This window comes from Aspergillus pseudodeflectus (genome assembly GCF_044049435.1).
Source record: "Aspergillus pseudodeflectus strain CBS 756.74 chromosome Unknown BJX68scaffold_47, whole genome shotgun sequence".
Lineage (NCBI taxonomy): Eukaryota > Fungi > Ascomycota > Eurotiomycetes > Eurotiales > Aspergillaceae > Aspergillus > Aspergillus pseudodeflectus.
Window position 1 is genome coordinate 70,998 of NW_027263823.1, and position 17,025 is coordinate 88,022.

At 50.7% G+C, this 17,025-nt stretch overlaps 6 protein-coding genes and 1 non-coding gene across 7 annotated transcripts; 4 read left to right on the top strand and 3 right to left on the bottom strand.

The window, feature by feature from the left end:
• Positions 1 to 669: 669 nt before the first annotated feature.
• BJX68DRAFT_244104 (putative polyadenylation factor subunit CstF64) lies at positions 670 to 2,422 on the bottom strand. The gene is made up of 2 exons (XM_071041245.1): positions 2,060 to 2,422; positions 670 to 1,997 (listed from the first exon to the last, which is right to left on the bottom strand). Exons 1-2 carry the CDS (start codon positions 2,109 to 2,111, stop codon positions 1,171 to 1,173), a joined length of 879 nt encoding a protein of 292 aa, XP_070895492.1. The 5' UTR covers positions 2,112 to 2,422; the 3' UTR covers positions 670 to 1,170.
• A 28-nt stretch (positions 2,423 to 2,450) lies between these two features.
• On the top strand, positions 2,451 to 3,960 carry BJX68DRAFT_244105 (prohibitin subunit PHB2). The gene is made up of 4 exons (XM_071041246.1): positions 2,451 to 2,659; positions 2,728 to 2,796; positions 2,862 to 3,217; positions 3,286 to 3,960. The coding sequence occupies exons 1-4, from the start codon at positions 2,485 to 2,487 to the stop codon at positions 3,610 to 3,612; spliced, it is 927 nt and encodes a 308-aa protein (XP_070895493.1). The 5' UTR covers positions 2,451 to 2,484; the 3' UTR covers positions 3,613 to 3,960.
• rmt2 (protein-arginine N5-methyltransferase) lies at positions 3,944 to 5,513 on the top strand. Its single transcript, XM_071041247.1, has one exon. It carries the CDS (start codon positions 4,171 to 4,173, stop codon positions 5,437 to 5,439), a length of 1,269 nt encoding a protein of 422 aa, XP_070895494.1. The 5' UTR covers positions 3,944 to 4,170; the 3' UTR covers positions 5,440 to 5,513.
• Positions 5,514 to 6,235: 722 nt separating this feature from the next.
• Positions 6,236 to 7,232, top strand: BJX68DRAFT_156874 (lysozyme). Its single transcript, XM_071036765.1, has 3 exons — positions 6,236 to 6,287; positions 6,336 to 6,697; positions 6,787 to 7,232. The coding sequence occupies exons 2-3, from the start codon at positions 6,422 to 6,424 to the stop codon at positions 7,078 to 7,080; spliced, it is 570 nt and encodes a 189-aa protein (XP_070895495.1). The 5' UTR covers positions 6,236 to 6,287; positions 6,336 to 6,421; the 3' UTR covers positions 7,081 to 7,232.
• Positions 7,233 to 7,328: 96 nt separating this feature from the next.
• BJX68DRAFT_156882 (putative DUF221 domain protein) lies at positions 7,329 to 11,151 on the bottom strand. Its single transcript, XM_071036766.1, has 3 exons — positions 10,900 to 11,151; positions 8,494 to 10,835; positions 7,329 to 8,447 (listed from the first exon to the last, which is right to left on the bottom strand). The coding sequence occupies exons 1-3, from the start codon at positions 11,064 to 11,066 to the stop codon at positions 7,384 to 7,386; spliced, it is 3,573 nt and encodes a 1,190-aa protein (XP_070895496.1). The 5' UTR covers positions 11,067 to 11,151; the 3' UTR covers positions 7,329 to 7,383.
• Positions 11,152 to 12,127: 976 nt separating this feature from the next.
• BJX68DRAFT_244112 (MCM DNA helicase complex subunit MCM4) lies at positions 12,128 to 15,708 on the top strand. Its single transcript, XM_071041248.1, has 5 exons — positions 12,128 to 12,593; positions 12,649 to 13,509; positions 13,558 to 13,629; positions 13,681 to 14,873; positions 14,931 to 15,708. Exons 1-5 carry the CDS (start codon positions 12,266 to 12,268, stop codon positions 15,519 to 15,521), a joined length of 3,045 nt encoding a protein of 1,014 aa, XP_070895497.1. The 5' UTR covers positions 12,128 to 12,265; the 3' UTR covers positions 15,522 to 15,708.
• An 835-nt stretch (positions 15,709 to 16,543) lies between these two features.
• On the bottom strand, positions 16,544 to 16,616 carry BJX68DRAFT_t135. The gene has a single exon. It is a non-coding gene; the product is annotated as a tRNA-Lys (tRNA).
• Positions 16,617 to 17,025: the final 409 nt, after the last annotated feature.

A 17,025-nucleotide genomic window follows, 5' to 3' on the forward strand; every position in this document is an offset into this window, starting at 1 on the left:
GTGTCTGAGCGCATTGTCGATTTGGCAGTGGAAGAGACCTGGTTGTTTTTGGCGGCCCTCGGTTTCCTGGGCTGGCTGAACATTTGATAATTGAGAGCGGGAGTAGGAGCCAGGGTCAGCCGTTTGTGGCTAGATCGAGCTGCATTGTAAATTGTCCCAAGAAACGGAACCGGATGCTGCCGTCTTCCAGTGGCCGGGAACCCAGCGATTAAGTTGCGACAAGAACCAGGATCCTGTGATGCGTTGTCATCTAGTAGGATGAGATCTTGTCTTGAATCGGAAGTAGGACTCAATGCAGGTGATGGGCGAATATTAATGAAATGGGCTGATGATGGACTCGATCCGAGCTTCAGGATGGGATATTCAAGACAAAAAACTGAGAGGGTGCTTATCTTGGGGATCAGCGACGCAGACGGGCCGCACTCGTCACGATATAAAGTTTTGGACTTCTGTAGAGCGCAAGTTGATTGATGCTGATCGCTGGATGGACAAGAGTCTAGTATTTAGTCTTTAAATAGTGTTATACTGGGTGGAGGGCGAACGAATCCTTGCGGAGGAGTTCCCGCCAAACAGTACATTCCCCAGTTGGTGTAACCCGCAGAATAAAAACCACGAAGGATGAAGCAGTACGTAAGAAAGAAGCTAAAGGGCATGTAGAAGGATGGATCCTCGTGCGAAAAGGTTGCATTCGCTACATTGAGCAGGTCCCATCAATGGTCAGTCCCAAATCCCATGGGATTGTTGGAGTACCTCGAGGTCAATGATGATTAGGTGATCTCTGAATCATGATCTATCCAAGGAAAACTATGTGCGACGACTCAAGATAGCTATGCTGCTATACGCTTGAATCGCAGATCACTGCTGCGAGAACCGGTGCTCGAAGGTGTACTTTTCCTTCCCAACGTTCAACAACGCCAACTCCATACAGATGCCAGTTCAGATAGTGCGTCGTCTGCTTTGCCCAGTAAGAATAGAAAAAAGCAGAAGATAAAATAGAGAATACACAAAAAGCATGAGAAAAATCTGCTAATGCCCAGGTATCATTCAAGGCAAATCATAAGAGACTCCCAAGAGAACCGTTTGCGCCGGGAATCCGAAAATGTCGACACTGCCATAGATACAATGAAAATAGCGCCACCTGACTTATCAGAAACAGAGAACGAAGCCCTCTCACCGCATTCCACCTTGCATTAGCTGCTGCCGCAAGAGCATGATTTGGCTCCGTTCCATGGGAGGAAGAGCGTCAATGGCCGCCTGGGGCATACTAAGGACTTGCTGCAGCAGTTCGTCTTGCCCAGGCATCTGTTGGGGCGGCTGCGGCGGCTGAGCAAAGGGTGTATTGACCATTGGCGGCGTCGCTACTTGACCCGGAACGGCGGGAAACGGCTGGAATCCCTGTGCAGCAGGAGGGGCAGTTGGAGGCGGCACCGTTGGCTGGGCAGCTTGCTCCACCACGGCTCCAAGGGTGTTGTAGTCGACAAGGTTCAAGAGCAGCAGGGCTTGAAAGATGGCATATGCAAGCTGAGGGGCCTGGCGCAGGAGCTCTGTGGCACGTGCAGGATCTGACATGGCCAATGACTTCATCTGCTGGAGGACGTCGAGGAGTTGGTTTGGCGGAAGAGCGGCAAGCGTTTGCGAAATGGCATTAGGGCAGTCCAGGTGCGGGGGTAACTCGACGCCTGGTGGGAGCGGAGGAAGAGGTGCAGATAGCTGCGGGCCACCTAATTGCGCATCCTGGCCGGGCATTTGTGGAGGTTGTGAGTAATCTTCGGGTATAGAGTCTTTCTCGTTGTTGTGAGGCCAATCCACGCGAATTTTGCGGCCCATAATCTCGTAGTCGTTCAAGTTGCGGACTGCAGACGCGGCAGCATCTGCATCAGCGAAATCCGCGAATCCGTATCCTTTCGGCTTTCCTGTTTCGGGGTTCATCATCAAGCGGAACTTCGTCACTGTGCCGGCGGTACTAAGGATATCTTTGACCTGTTCCTCAGTGAGGTCTAAACACTCCATGTTAGCGTCACTGGACGGAGAGCTGGTGAAACACATGAGAGTAGCATACTGTAGGGAATATTCCCGAGAAAAACACTTTTCCCAGCTCTGTCTGGACCCATCTTTGCAGAATTGTTCAGAAGCAACCAATATGCGACAAAGTACGAATTATTCAAGGCGCAAATGAAAGCCAACAAGCGAATGTTCTGGGAAAATGGAAGGGAGATAGGAAAAGAAGTATAGTAGTTTCAACTCTGAGATAACACTTCGTTCTATAGACCACTGGTACGCTTCCCTCTCAAGCTCTTTGAGATTCGAGTTTGTTCTGGGCGACGCAAAGAATAACGATCGTTCACAGTCGGCGGACAGATTCGTATGAGAGCTTGCTGCCAAGGCGGTGTCCGAATTCTGAGAACTGCCGGAAATTGACGAACCTCGAAGGGCTTCTTCCGACCTTCCCATCCAGACGTCAATCTCGCACTTCACATATTCATCATGTCTCGGATCCCGAAAGATCAGTGGCAGAGACTTCAGCTTATTCTGCAGAACCGGAACAAGTACAAGTATGGGGGCTTCCCATCCGGTGGAGGTGGTGGTGGACTGGGCGCGTCAGCAGCTTTGATTGTCCTCGGTCTCGGAGGATGGGCTCTGTCAAACACGTTGTTCAACGGTAAGGGCTCTTTGTGTCTCTATGGCCGTCATATGGATATGTCTGGGGTTACTAAGTGGGTTTCTTAGTTGATGGTGGTCACCGCGCAATCAAGTACTCTCGAATCGGAGGTGTCAAGAAGGACATCTACCCGGAAGGTAAGCGCCGAGTATTTCTGTCTACTCCTGCCATCTTATGGATCTGACGAAGTCTTCTAATGCAGGAACCCACATTATGATTCCCTGGATCGAGACCCCGATCATCTACGATGTCCGAGCGAAGCCGAGGAACATTGCCTCCCTGACTGGTACCAAAGATCTACAGATGGTGAACATCACCTGCCGTGTGCTTTCAAAACCTCGGGTAGATGCTCTTCCTCAGATCTACCGAACTCTCGGCCAGGACTTTGACGAGCGCGTGCTTCCATCTATCGTGAACGAGGTTTTGAAGAGCGTGGTTGCCCAGTTCAATGCCAGTCAGCTTATTACTCAGCGTGAGAATGTCGCAAGACTTGTTCGCGATAACCTCGCTCGACGAGCTGCTCGTTTCAACATTGTCCTAGATGATGTTTCTCTTACGGTACACTTCCTCCGCTGTCATATTCCAATTCTGTGACTCGACTTTGCTGACATCATTTTCTTTAACAGCACCTGACATTCTCGCCCGAATTCACCGCCGCTGTCGAGGCCAAGCAAGTCGCTCAACAAGAAGCCCAAAGGGCCGCTTTCCTAGTCGACAAGGCTCGCCAAGAGAAGCAGGCGTTCATTGTCCGCGCTCAGGGTGAAGCCCGCTCGGCTGAGCTTATCGGAGATGCGATCAAGAAGAGCAAGAGTTACATCGAGCTTCGGAAGATCGAGAACGCCAGGCACATTGCTCAGATCATTCAAGAAAGCGGCGGCAGGAACAAGCTGTACCTGGATTCTGAAGGCCTTGGGTTGAATGTGAACGCCGGATCAGAAGTTGACAAGAAATAAGTGTTTATGGGGCATTCGAAACCTCGCGATGAAGCATTCCTGGCCGCCATATATTCAAGTGGTCCAGGCTGTGCAACAAATTATCTGTACAAATAGTTATTCAAGGATTATCCCAGCAACCAGGCGAATTGTGTCTCTTCTCTAATACTCTTGAGCGTCGTGAAAAAAATCATGTTAGTAAGTCAAAGCTGTAGTTGCGATCGCAGCGAATCTGCACTTGCCCAACGAATCATGCCAGTTCGAACCCTATCCAGTCTTTCGTTGATTGCGGGGACGGAAGCGGCAGGCGGAAATTTTATATCTCGGCGGGGAAAAGAAACAATCTCAAACCTCTTCAACCACCAAAGCACAGCAGCATTCACAGGACACTTTGGCTGCCTGTCAAAACTGTCTTGAGAGGACAGCATATTGGTTTTTGGCATAACATAAGTGCGTGCCCCCTCATTGCGACGAACTGACTTACTTCGAACCCCGCCTTTTTTTTTTGGGCGCGCCGCTCCCTTATCTACCTTACAACAATCAAAAAACTCCTCAGGTCCATGCTCACATTATTCAGAAATGCAAGACCCAGCAATCGAAATCGACGTCGACCTTGAGGTCCAAGAGATCCTCCTTGCCGCCTCGCAGCACGACATCCCCAAACTCCGCCGCCTTATCCGCTCTGGAGAAGCAGCTGGAAACAACCCCGCCAACGTCAAAGACCCCGAGACAGGCTACTCGCCACTGCACTCGGCCATTGCAGCTTGCGAGGCCGACGAGGACGAGGTTGTACCGAATGGCGAGCCGAACGGCGTACACGCGAACGGAGACCAGACTACTAGTGAGCATGAGAGCACCGTTCAGTCGGGCGTGGCTACTGTGAAATTTCTCCTGCAGGAGGGTGCTATCTGGAATGACTTGGATTTGAATGATGAGACGCCGGGGTGTCTTGCTCGGAGACTGGGTTTGACGGAGCTGTATGAAATGATTGTGGATGCTGGTGTGCGGGCGGAGTTATTGTTGAACAGATTGGATGGGTACGAGGAGCTGTCGGATGGGGATGACGATGAGGAGGAGGCTCAGCAGGAGTCTACTGATGCTGCACCCACAACCGACGAAGAGTCTGTTCCCCAATTAGTCGACGCCACAGCTACAGCTACAGCGACCACGACAGAAGCAGCAGGTCCGAATGTCACAAGCTCACGGTATCTGACCTCAGACTTGACATTCCAGCAAGACCGACTACTCGACCAAGACCAGAATGGAGTAATGATGGCGTGGGAATCAGACATCATGCTCAAATCCGCCAAACAACTCCTCCCCACCCCGGGGCTCCGCGTTCTAAACGTCGGACACGGAATGGGCATTGTCGACGGATTCCTCCAGGACCAGTCCCCCTCTTCACATCACATCATTGAGGCACACCCCGACGTTGTCGCGGAGATGAAGCGAAAAGGCTGGCATGAAAAACCCGGAGTTGTCATTCACGAAGGCAAATGGCAAGACATCCTCCCTGACCTGGTGGCGCAGGGTGAGATGTTCGATGCCATTTACTACGATACATTCGCCGAGTCCTATGCGGACTTCCGGGAATTCTTCACAGAGCAGGTTATCGGTCTGCTCGAGCAAGAAGGAAAGTGGAGTTTCTTCAACGGCATGGGGGCCGATCGACAGATCAGCTATGATGTCTACCAGAAGGTCGTGGAAATTGATATCTTCGAGGCTGGGTTCGATGTTGAGTGGGAGGACATTGCAGTTCCCTCGCTGGAGGGAGAGTGGAACGGAGTCCGTCGGCCTTACTGGAGCATAGACAATTATCGACTCCCTCTGTGCAAGTACATGGATTGAACGGTTTAGATAGATCAATACAAATTCCAATCATGATATCTTGGATATATTCCTCTCTCGCATTTGTCTTTTTCTCAGCTCTTGTGTTTCTTACATTATCCTGACGCATTGGCTGACATGTCACGCAGTTTCCATTCACCATCAAATGCCAACCACCCTCTTCGACGCCTGCGCTCCAGAAGCACCTTCGATATGTTTCAATCTTCAACTCCAGGGATTTGACGGACCGAGGCAAGACTGAGAATCCTATTGGCTGCTATTCTTAGGCCGCTTGCTCATTCGTAGTTTATGGCCCTGGTGTTACTAACAAGTCCGTCCTTGCGATGCTGCTGTTGCCTAGGTCTTCCGTCGAGCCCTGGTGCTTCGGTACTGTACTTTGTGAGATCTAAAAAAAGACAAGAACTATCTGTGCGGTGCCTACCGGCAGCCCTCGATTTGTTAATTTCTCTCTCCAAGCCCTTTCTTCGACCCATGATCAAACACTTGAATAAAAGATAGAAGCTTGAACAATTCGATAAAACCCTTGGCATTTGCGGTATCCATGAACGCTCACCAGAACCTCGCACTCGTATGCGTAGTTCAACAGACTGAAACGACATTAGGTTTCTACAACAGTCGGAACTCTTCAGCCTCGCGGCCAACGAATATGCTCTAAGTTCTTAAAACCAAGGCTCGAACGGCTGAATGGAAAACAGACCCCTTGGCCCTTGCAGATCCCAATCCAGGTACCATCTGTGAGAGATGCGATCCCCCACCCGTGGATTCACATGCTGACGACTGCATCGTATCCGCAGGCCGATCTATGCAGATCACCAAGATACTACACCGATAACACTCGAAAGAGGATAGTTGACGGTAGCGACCCCTCATACCTCAAACCATTCAACCCTGACAAGGCTTGACTATACGCCCCCGCAAACACTCCTCGACTCACCATATACCTCAGAACGCACCCCCAAACACCACCCAACACAACGGCAAGATGCACCGCCTCCTCAACCTCCTCCTCATAACAATATTCTTCCTCACACCCTTTGCCTCTGCAGCTTGTCCCGGCCCCAGTGTAAACCCAGCAACGCTGAAGCTCCTCAAAACCTTCGAGCCCTTCAAACCCTCCGTCTCTGACAACGGCTACGGAAACCCGACTGTCGGCTACGGCCACCTCTGCACCGACTGGCCATGCTCCGATATCTCAGACTCGTTCCCACAACCTCTATCCGAGGAATCTGCATCCCGGTTATTGGTGAATGATCTTGCCGTATGTTGCCTTTCACCTCGTCCGACCCCTGAGCAGCAAATATAAGCTTTCGTTGTCGACATGACATACTAACGCTAATCGGCGACCAGACCTACCAAAACGCCCTAACGAATGTGCTTTCAGATGCTGTAACACTGAATGAGAACCAGTACGGAGCGTTGGTCTCGTGGACGTACAATGCTGGTATCGAGGCAATGGAAAAGACTACGCTTGTTGCGCGGTTGAATGATGGTGGAGATGTAGCGCTTGTTGGAAACGGAGAGCTGCCAAAGTGGATTTATGTGAATGGGACGATGGTGAATGGGCTTGCGAGGAGACGGAAGGCGGAGGTTAAGTTATTCAATAGGAAGAGCCAGATTAGGGCGTTGCCTGTTGCTTGTTGAGTATATCGGGGTGGGTATGGGATTTGGAGTTCAAACGGAGTATCTGGTGTTATTGATTCAAGACTGGGAGAATGAAGTACGGGTTTGGAGCATGCGTATAAAAGGGTATCAGAATGTTCTTCAGCGATCATCAATGTACAGCTGTCATAAGCTAGTATGTGCTTTATGTAGGTGCCAGAAAGAGCCTGGTTAGAGATGAAAATCCTATAAACAAAAAGGCAACAGTATCCACCTCCAAAAACGCCAGTCGCTAAAAAGGAGCATTACCATAGGAGAGACCGTTGCTATATACAAGTAAAAAGATTATAGTTGAATGAGATCCACCTCAGAGAAGTCGGGTGGGCTGCGGCTAAAGATAGTCCGGCCCTTTCCATCAAGTGCTTGGTACTCGTTGCTAATCCAGATATGCTTGCTGAATCGCTGAGTGCGGTAAATCTCCTCGTCGCTAACTCCAAGGTCATCACGCGGGATCCAGATGACAGGGCGCTTGGCGCGAAGTGCATCGTGTTGAAATGCGCGCTGGACAAGTTGATCACGCTCATCAGGAGTGAGATCCTCCAGTTCGTCGTGAATACCTGCAAACAAGGCAGCTCCTTTGTGAGTTCTTGCAGGAGCCTGGGCTTCAGCATCTTCCTGAAGTTTCTCCCTCATCCGCTGAATTGTGGGGACTGCCTGCTCGGAATTGGTACCAAAATATTTAGAACGCCGATTGGGAGACTGATGGGTGGCCCATGATGGTCGACGAGAAGAATTAAGATTAGCGGCGGTCTGAGGATCGAGGCCCTGCCCCTTGCGTCTCAGACCAGAAGCCCGTCTCGACACACCGTTGGCTTCAAACTTCTTCATTTCAATGTCACTGGAATCCTGCTCTTCCTGGAACTCAGCACGTTCACGAGCTTCAAGTCGATGTTCAAGGGTATCCATTTCCTCTTCTGCTTCCTCCTCTTCCTCGTAACCATCAAGTCCCAACCGTGCCCTTTGTGCGCGGGCAAACTCCTCGTCCCGGCGAACGGCCTCGTCTTCCAATGTGATCGGTAGATAACGAATTAGAGGGCCAAACGCTTCATTCAACAGGAACTGGAACCCGGCGGTGAGCACCATCACAACAATCATTGCGATTGCTTGTCCCTTGCATGCAACGGTACCCTGAACATCGCGAACCAAGAAGAAAAGACCGATCAAACATAGTTCCATGACGTAGATACCAGTGAACAATTGGTTAATGGCCCGCGGGAACAGTAAACCACCGGTGTCGAAGCGAAACTTCGTGACATATAGCGTGTTGTATCGGTAAACGAACCAGAACAGGCTAAAGGTAATGATGTTGAACACCAAGATCAGAGGCGCAATAACCGAATATATTAATCCTGCACGCTATTAGAGAGTTCAATAAAGAGTAATAGCTTCACATACCGATTGATGCAAGGGTGGTATAGACGGGGAAGAAGGTACCCCATTGCATCTGGTTGAGATTGGTGGTCCGGGCCCATTTTCTGCGTGCTGTTGAATCCAAGATTGGAGCAAGGATAAACCAGCTGACAAGGCTAAAGATCTGGACTAGAGCTCCAGCACTCACAGAGAGCGCCTGTAGAATCATGTAAGAGAAGAAATAATTGCTTGACAAGGGGATATTCTGCGCCAAAAGATCCGGCCAGCTTGTGACATCGGTGATGTTTTGGAGGATGGTAGTGATACTGGACGAGATGGCGACGACCAGAAACAGCTGGACAAAGAGGAAGGCGAAGTAGTAATTCTGCACGGTAAGCTCGATCTCCATGCCTGTGTGGAGACCCTGTGCTCGGCAGAGGAAACGAAGCAGGAGTGGCAGAATTGCCATGAGAATAGCCAAAAATAGTGGAGGCAGGATACCCTGTACAGCCGAGATAAACCATTCTGGCAGTTTTGATATCCACGACAGCCACGTGAATGCGTCTTCAAGATAGGAAAGTTGAGACAGTAAACCGGTAAACGCAACTGGGAAAGCCCAGCCAATCACCATGCCGACGACGATGGCGATGATTCCAAATGTACGTAGATAACGTTCCCACCATTTTATTGACATGTTGTCCCAGATAACATCATCTGGGGAAATTTCGACGGTGCGGGGAGCCATTTGCTTGGGCACATGATGGCTGACTGCCTGACAAGCCATGTGGGCAGCAACCTGATGATTGAACTGGATAAAGGCCGAGTTCATGAGTGGGAACCTTTCGGGGTGCTGTTGATCAATTTCGATTTCCAAGTTCAAGCGAGCGACTTCTTTGCGGCAATAATCGATGGTGTCAACTTTCTTTCCCATGAGCCAAAGCGAAGGCATCCAGCTGATACCGAAGATTGGCAATCGCATGGTTTCACGGTCTTTGGGACGAATATACTTTTGCCATAGCGGCTCATCAGCATCATCCTTCTCGAAATGTTCATTGTATGCCACCGGATACGTATCATCCTCGGTCTCTGCGCCGTCGTTTCGTGCAAGGTCAAAATCTTTGTCCGGGCGGGCCCTCACTGGCGAGTCGTTTTCTGAGCTGGAAGGCGACCCTGGGTCAACAACTGGAGTCTCCGGAGCTGTAAGCGGCAGCTCATCTGGTTCTGTTAGATTACTGTTTTTGGATAAGTTGGATGGCCTGCTTCTCCAGAACGGCCTTCGCGGTTGCGAGTCTCTTTCGGCTCCCGCAGATATGTCAGTAGGATCCGTCGCGCCGTGGGCAGTCGCGATGTCGTCGGACGTATACTCGTCTGATACAGGCTGGTCCCCATTTTGCTGGGCGTGATCGTGTCTCATAACAGTACCAAAGACCGACTTACCCAGCTTGCCAACCCCCTGGCCGACAGCCCCTGCCAACCCGATAGCAGGCTCCAGGGGATTTATATGCCTGCGTCTGTCTGTCTTGGTTCCTTTTCGAGTTAATTTGTCGCCATGCAAGATTTCCTGAAGAGTATGGGCTTGATGAGGGTCTCCGGAGCTGATACCAGCACCCATGGCTATTCTTGAAGCTTTCGCATCTGCTTCCTCCTTCTCCTTCTTGTCGGCATCTTTGATCCCGGCCTTTTTCGCTGCTGCTTTCGCCTGCTTCATTTGAGCCTTTTTGCATTTGATGATCAATTCGGTTAGCGCCGTTTCAAGCTTCAACGCCAGCCTGTCTCGCTCTTTGACTTTCTCGTTGAGATCATCAAAGTTGCGATTAATCCAAATGTTCCGGATTCCACCAGGAAAAACATCGTATAGCTTCTCTAAAGCCTCGAGAGAAAGCCATTTTTGCGGGATAGCCGTCACCAGGACAGTTGTCGCAGATGCTCGTAAACGATGTTGCGGGGATGTTAGATACGCTTGACGGAGGCGTATATAGCTCCTTAGCTCGTCGAAGAAGATGGCGCAGACATAGATAACGACAAATATCGCCAGGATCAAATGACCCCAGTAGCGGTGCGTGTTCTCTGGAGCAACATTACCCCACGCCAGCTGGTCTAATCCAGTCACATTCCACCTGTCCCCTGTGTCGGTCCCATTCTTGTAGGTTCGATCTTTTCCGCCAATCTTATTCAACGGTAACAGCGTCGGCAGTATAATAACAGCGAGAGGGACGAATATTTTAAGGAGCATACGCAGGTATCGCAGGAAGAAGTAGGCGTCCAGACCACATTTCTGGATAAAGGCGGAGCTTGACGTGCTGAAGATTGGGATTATCCATTTGAAGAGACCTGGTGGGGACGGTTCGGTTCGCTCTCTATCGGGGACGAGGTACGTTCGAGGTTGGCTGTAGAGTGATCGCACAGTTAGCGGTGTCGATTTGTCGAGCAGAGATTGATAACAGCACTTACTAGATGCGAGTGAGCTTCCCTTTGAGAAGCAGGAACAGGAGAAATTCAATAGTGAAAATTATTATAGCGGTAGCCAGTGACGCCACAAACGTCTTGATTGAGATTCCCTCCGTTTTCTGGCCATTTCCACCCGCGTGCTCTAGGGCGGAGGTCAGGTCGTTTGCCATTGTTACTGGCACTCAGGGTCGTCCTGCGACCCGTTTCGGTATTATAGAAGAATCGCGGTGCAGAAGATAGTTGCTTGGGTACTTCCAAATGAATGTCCAGACGAGCCCAGCCAAACAAAGCGTCAATGCTCAGGACATTCCGAGGCAAAGCGACGGGTACCTAGAGACAGTCACAGTGGTCGAAAGAGAGAAGAGGTCGAGATGATAAGGAGGCGGTGGTGGGAGGTTGTTCGGAAGATGTTGTAGAGCGGGGAGCAAAGCAAGGAAGAACTCGCAGAAGAAACAAACAAGAAAATGTTGCAGATGAAGACATTAAGAATAATGAGCATCATCCATTGTTCATCAGTCCTCAGCCCTTTAGCCCAAAGCACGGCCAATTATTCGTGGGAATCGCAGATCGCAACTTTTTAGTGCATGACATCAAGCGCCTGCTGCCCAGGTGGAACTTGGCCGACCCCAACAGCGTTCCGCTCTGCCGCCGCGGTTTCACTCTCTCTTGCCGCCGGTCAAAGGATTGGCTCGGATGAAAAACAGCGCTTTCAGCAGGAGTGTCAGGCGCTTAGATGCTCAAAATAACAACAATAATGCCCTTGAAACTCGATAAGAAACTATCAAAGACGTATCAAAGACCCTCCAAAGCGCCTTACTCCTTGATGAAGTGGCAAGTGAGTGGACATACAGATTTACTCGATCTGGAATAGTGTTGATCAGTGGTCGACTCCTGAAGTTGGGACGGCACAGCTCTCTCATTCGCCAGGACCTGGCACCCAGTCGAAGATGGAAGGCGCTATGCCTAGCAAGGGATGGTTTATTCAGCCACGTCGCACAAGTGGCGGTGTCAATACGTCTGCCAAGCCTTTGCTATGATCCGTTCCACCTTATGACGCATTTTGTGGCAGGTGCGACTCAGGTACATATCACGTGACTATCTGTGGCTGTGCTGTCGCGTTCGCCCAAATAGGAAACCACTTAACGCGTGAGACGCGTCACAGCGCGTTGCTCGAAGCGACGGAGAATCTCCAGCAACAATTTCTTGCCGAGCCGGCCATGATTGCTGTCTCCTTCAATTCTATCACCCCCTCGCTACATTTCAACTCCCGTGGAATCCACCCTCTTTTTCTCTCCACATTGTGACATTTAATTCAATTTTCCTCTGGTAGATTCTGTTTCATTCAATTCTTGTGAATAGCCACAACAACATGTCTTCTCCTGCTGGTTCTCGACGAAGGGGCCGCCCAGCGAGGGATTCGGCCACTGCATCACCAGCTCGCTCCACACGCTCCCAACAGCAGCCGCAGGCTAGCAGCCCTGCTCAGACGACACCCCGTGCCTCGCGACGTCTACGGGGAGAAGCTGCCGTTCCCTCTTCGTCCCCCATGTTCTTCCAGTCTTCTCCGGCTCGAGGGAATAACAGCAGTGCCGAGACACCAGATGCTCGGATGGAAGAGCCTAGTTCCCCCCTCGGGGCTTCATCGACTATGGATGACGGTGAAAGGACACCACGCGCGAATCGAGCAGCCATGAGAGGTCGATATTCCTCTTTCTGTTGCTTAGAAAACAATTGCTGATACTTGAAAATCAGATTCCTCCCCGATCCGATATGTGTCCAGCTCCAGCCCTACCCGAGCCTTTGGCCGCCAGGCAGGTCATTCAGATATTCCCAGTGAGAGCAGTGGTTTATTCGTTTCCTCTCGCCAAGACCGTATAACCTCCCGCCGCAGTGACCTCAACTCCGGAGGCTTTGGGTCAACCCCAAGCCGCAGACGCAGGGTCTTTGTGGATGCAAATGGCGTTCCTGCCGCCGATGGGGAGCCTCAGTCCGATGCGACATTTTCGAACATTCATCCCGATACCTCTGAAGCAGAGGCTATGGGAGGCAGCTCAACCCGAGTAATCTGGGGTACCAACATTTCCATTCAGGATTCCATGTCCGCTTTCAAAAACTTTCTTCACAACTTCACCACTAAATACCGTTTGTGGGCCGATGGAGCAACAGAGGATGAGACGCGCCGGATGGGTGATGCGGCTGAAGAATTAGAATACATTGAAATGCTCAACACAATGCGGCAGCTGGGTGTTACCAGTCTCAACCTGGATGCGAAGAATCTCAAGGCATACCCACCGACTCTGAAACTGTGGCATCAGCTTCAGGCGTACCCGCAAGAAATTATTCCTCTAATGGATCAAAGCGTCAGGGACGTCATGGTCGAATTAGCGGCGAAGGAAATGGAGCGATTGCGGTCCCAGATTCAGCGTAATCAGAGCAACCACAGGGATATGAGTGATGCTCCAGTTGTTCCTAGCTCTGATGCCATGAGCGAAAGTGGTCGGATGCCACAGACGGAGATCCCAGACCTTGTCGCAGAAGCAGAGACGAAACCATACAAAGTTCTTCCTTTCGGTCTTGACAGCACAGTCAATATGAGAGATCTTGATCCTGCCGGTAAGTCCCATAACTTCTCGACTCCATTATAGCTAACGAACCCTCCAGATATGGATAAACTGGTGAGCATCAAGGGTTTGGTCATTCGTGCTACACCCATTATACCTGACATGAAAGAAGGTTTGTGGCTTACCTTTGACCTAACTTGGGATTATCTAACTTGTTTCTTAGCATTCTTCCGCTGTCAGGCCTGTAACCACTCGGTTCAAGTCGATATCGATCGCGGCAAGATCGCCGAACCCACCATCTGCCCCCGTCAAGTCTGCCAACAGAGGAACTCGATGCAGATTGTCCACAATCGCTGCGTCTTTGCCGATAAACAAGTGATCAAGCTGCAGGAGACCCCAGACAGCATCCCCGACGGTCAAACGCCTCACTCGGTTTCTCTATGTGTCTACGACGAGCTGGTGGACGTTTGCAAAGCAGGTGACCGGGTTGAGGTTACAGGTATCTTCCGATCCAACCCCGTGCGCATCAATCCTCGCCAGCGGACGCAGAAGAGTCTTTTCAAGACATACATCGACGTTCTCCATGTTCAGAAGATCGACCGCAAGAAGCTGGGTATCGACGTGTCGACCGTTGAACAGGAGCTTTCAGAACAGGCTGCTGGCGACGCTGAGCAGATCCGCAAAATTTCTGCCGAAGAGGAGGATAAGATCAGGCGGACATCCACACGGCCTGACCTATACGAGCTTCTTGCGCGATCGCTGGCTCCTAGCATTTACGAAATGGATGACGTGAAGAAGGGTATTTTGCTTCAGTTGTTCGGTGGCACGAACAAGTCATTCCAGAAAGGTGGTAACCCGCGCTACCGCGGCGACATAAACGTGCTCCTCTGCGGTGACCCCTCGACTTCCAAGTCTCAATTACTCCGATATGTCCACAAGATCGCTCCCCGAGGTGTATACACCAGTGGTAAGGGTTCGTCTGCCGTCGGTCTTACGGCCTACGTCACGCGTGATCCCGAGACCCGTCAGATGGTGCTCGAGTCCGGTGCCTTAGTTCTCTCCGACGGAGGTGTTTGCTGCATTGATGAGTTCGACAAGATGAATGATTCCACGCGTTCCGTCCTCCACGAAGTCATGGAACAGCAAACGGTGTCTATCGCCAAGGCCGGTATCATCACGACTCTAAATGCCAGGACAAGTATCCTTGCATCGGCCAACCCAATCGGCAGCAGATACAACCCGAACTTGCCCGTTCCCCAGAACATCGACCTTCCACCTACACTATTGTCACGTTTCGACTTAGTCTACCTTGTCCTTGACCGCGTCGACGAACAGGAGGACCGCCGCCTGGCCAAGCACATTGTCAACATGTATCTTGAAGATAGGCCAGACAACGCGAGCGAGCGGGAAGTCTTGGTAAGTCAACACTATATTCTACACGACTAATAATTACTGACGATCGTCAATTTGCAGCCCATTGAATTCCTGACAGCCTATATAACCTACGCCAAAACCAAAATTCATCCCGTCATCACACCCGCCGCTGGCAGAGCCCTGTCCGACGCTTACGTGAACATGCGTAAGCTCGGAGACGACATCCGCTCAGCAGACCGCCGAATTACAGCTACGACCCGTCAGCTCGAGTCGATGATCCGACTAGCTGAAGCTCACGCCCGTATGCGCCTTTCTACCGAGGTAACAGCAGACGACGTGGAAGAGGCCGTGCGCCTGATCCGCTCTGCCATCAAACAAGCGGCCACAGACTCCCGCACCGGATTGATCGATATGAGTCTTCTCACAGAGGGCACAAGTGCGAGTGAGCGACGAAACAAGGAGGCCCTCAAGCGCGGTATCCTCGGCGTCGTCGATGACTTGGCCGGTGCTGCGGGTGGCGCAGCCCGCTGGGCAGAGATTTATCGGGTCTTGAGCGAGCAGGCTAGCGCTGGCGTTGATAGCGCTCAGTTCACGGAGGCCGTTAGGGCTCTTGAATCAGAGGGTCTTGTGAACATCCTAGGTGAGGGCGCGCGGAGAAGTATCCGCCGTGCTGCTGGTGCGGTTGCATAAGACGCGGACGATAGAACGATGAGGAAATGATGATATGGAGTACATAATACATAAATGGAGGTCGATGATTAGCTATCAACATGTACGGTTTGGTGTCTGGTGTTAGGGTATGGTTGGATGCGGGATGGTCTTGCGTTTACTCAAGTCGATAATTGCATTTAGTATCTATCAATTGATCATTTCTGTGGCAAGGTACCCCTTATTCATTCTCCGAGTCTATCTCGAAGTACTTGTGGCGTCTAACATCATTCGTGCATTCGTATGACATTGGATCGTCCCTCTAGACGACTTTGTTAGGGCAGGGCCTTTGAGCGCCTATTTCGAAGAGCCATCCAGCCTCAAGAGTACTTTTTCTATACTTTCGTTGCGCGTGTGGCTGCATTGGTCCTATATCATGGCGAGGTCTAACATGCAATTATATCTCGTATGTCCGGGTGTACAGATAAATCGTTGTTGCATGGAGTTCGGTTCAGAGACAATATATATGCCACATCCAGCATCAAGACAACACCGAGCGTCTAAGCTAGACAGTACCCAGTCACTGACCACACAAGGAAGGCGCGGTCACGGACCGCTCCTTCCCCCAGTATGAGAGATCACGCCTGAGGATCCGGGAAGGAGCAACCCTGATAAAGTTTGCGGGCACCTGCCTCGTGGGATATTCCCAGTGCGAGGAAGGAGCGACCGCTTTCTCGCCAAAAATGCAAGGCACTCCCATCCCTCCTTCTATATCGAGCGGCCGCCATAGCAAGTAGCTGAGGAAGGTGCGAACCAGCCCTAGCGTTGCGGCACCTGCCCTGCTGATAGCAGAAGGGGGAGGGCGGCTGGAATATCGATAAACTATCGCTCTGTTGGTACCGAGCACAGTTTATTGATCGGTGAAAGAGGCCTACACAATCGGACTAGGGGGTATAATAGTAGAGACGGGGAAAAATATAAAATAAAATAAAAAGTCAACAAACATTGTTTATGTTAAACGGCCAATATTGGAAGTGATCGAGTGGGAGAAAAAAGAATTTATAAGCCCAACGCGGGGGTTGAACCCGCAACCTTGAGATTAAGAGTCTCACGCTCTGCCGATTGAGCTAGCCGGGCTGGCTGATATTTAACTGAATATATTATAGCTCTATATTCCTTTGCAAGATGTAATTGATTTTCTCCTTTTCATATCCGCCGAAAAACTGCCAGAAAAATCTTGGTCGTCATTCTTTGGATGAGCTTTGACGAGTGTCCCTCGCTGATATGATTTCTCAAGGAAATGGTATTCGGGCTTCAATTCCATACCTTCATTCCAATTGTTGCGATTGAGCTCGAGTAATTCATGGAAGGCGTCTCCTCAGAGTCCCTCTGATCTTGTCCTCAAACTCATATCGTAATGTTTTCCCTCTGTAGTAGCCGGTTTTACCAATCTTGAAGCAGTAAAGCGTCCTTTTTCTACAATGCAGCCAGGCGAGCTAAAGCGAGCACCTGCTCAATCGAGTGGCTCAGAATGCTTCTCGACGAC

What these genes read in the sequence shown, in the direction of transcription:
- BJX68DRAFT_156882 (XM_071036766.1), bottom strand. Translation starts at nt 11,066, where the DNA reads ATGGCAAACGACCTGACCTCCGCCCTAGAGCACGCGGGTGGAAATGGC. An exon ending in GGGAAGCTCACTCGCATCTA is followed by an intron (nt 10,836 to 10,899) that starts GTAAGTGCTGTT and finishes ATCACTCTACAG; the next exon opens with CCAACCTCGAACGTACCTCG. An exon ending in TACCACCCTTGCATCAATCG is followed by an intron (nt 8,448 to 8,493) that starts GTATGTGAAGCT and finishes AATAGCGTGCAG; the next exon opens with GATTAATATATTCGGTTATT.
- BJX68DRAFT_244104 (XM_071041245.1), bottom strand. Translation starts at nt 2,111, where the DNA reads ATGGGTCCAGACAGAGCTGGGAAAAGTGTTTTTCTCGGGAATATTCCC. An exon ending in TCTCGGGAATATTCCCTACA is followed by an intron (nt 1,998 to 2,059) that starts GTATGCTACTCT and finishes TGGAGTGTTTAG; the next exon opens with ACCTCACTGAGGAACAGGTC.
- rmt2 (XM_071041247.1), top strand. Translation starts at nt 4,171, where the DNA reads ATGCAAGACCCAGCAATCGAAATCGACGTCGACCTTGAGGTCCAAGAG.
- BJX68DRAFT_156874 (XM_071036765.1), top strand. Translation starts at nt 6,422, where the DNA reads ATGCACCGCCTCCTCAACCTCCTCCTCATAACAATATTCTTCCTCACA. An exon ending in TATTGGTGAATGATCTTGCC is followed by an intron (nt 6,698 to 6,786) that starts GTATGTTGCCTT and finishes ATCGGCGACCAG; the next exon opens with ACCTACCAAAACGCCCTAAC.
- BJX68DRAFT_244112 (XM_071041248.1), top strand. Translation starts at nt 12,266, where the DNA reads ATGTCTTCTCCTGCTGGTTCTCGACGAAGGGGCCGCCCAGCGAGGGAT. An exon ending in GAATCGAGCAGCCATGAGAG is followed by an intron (nt 12,594 to 12,648) that starts GTCGATATTCCT and finishes CTTGAAAATCAG; the next exon opens with ATTCCTCCCCGATCCGATAT. An exon ending in CGAGCGAGCGGGAAGTCTTG is followed by an intron (nt 14,874 to 14,930) that starts GTAAGTCAACAC and finishes GTCAATTTGCAG; the next exon opens with CCCATTGAATTCCTGACAGC.
- BJX68DRAFT_244105 (XM_071041246.1), top strand. Translation starts at nt 2,485, where the DNA reads ATGTCTCGGATCCCGAAAGATCAGTGGCAGAGACTTCAGCTTATTCTG. An exon ending in GAAGGACATCTACCCGGAAG is followed by an intron (nt 2,797 to 2,861) that starts GTAAGCGCCGAG and finishes CTTCTAATGCAG; the next exon opens with GAACCCACATTATGATTCCC. An exon ending in TAGATGATGTTTCTCTTACG is followed by an intron (nt 3,218 to 3,285) that starts GTACACTTCCTC and finishes TTTCTTTAACAG; the next exon opens with CACCTGACATTCTCGCCCGA.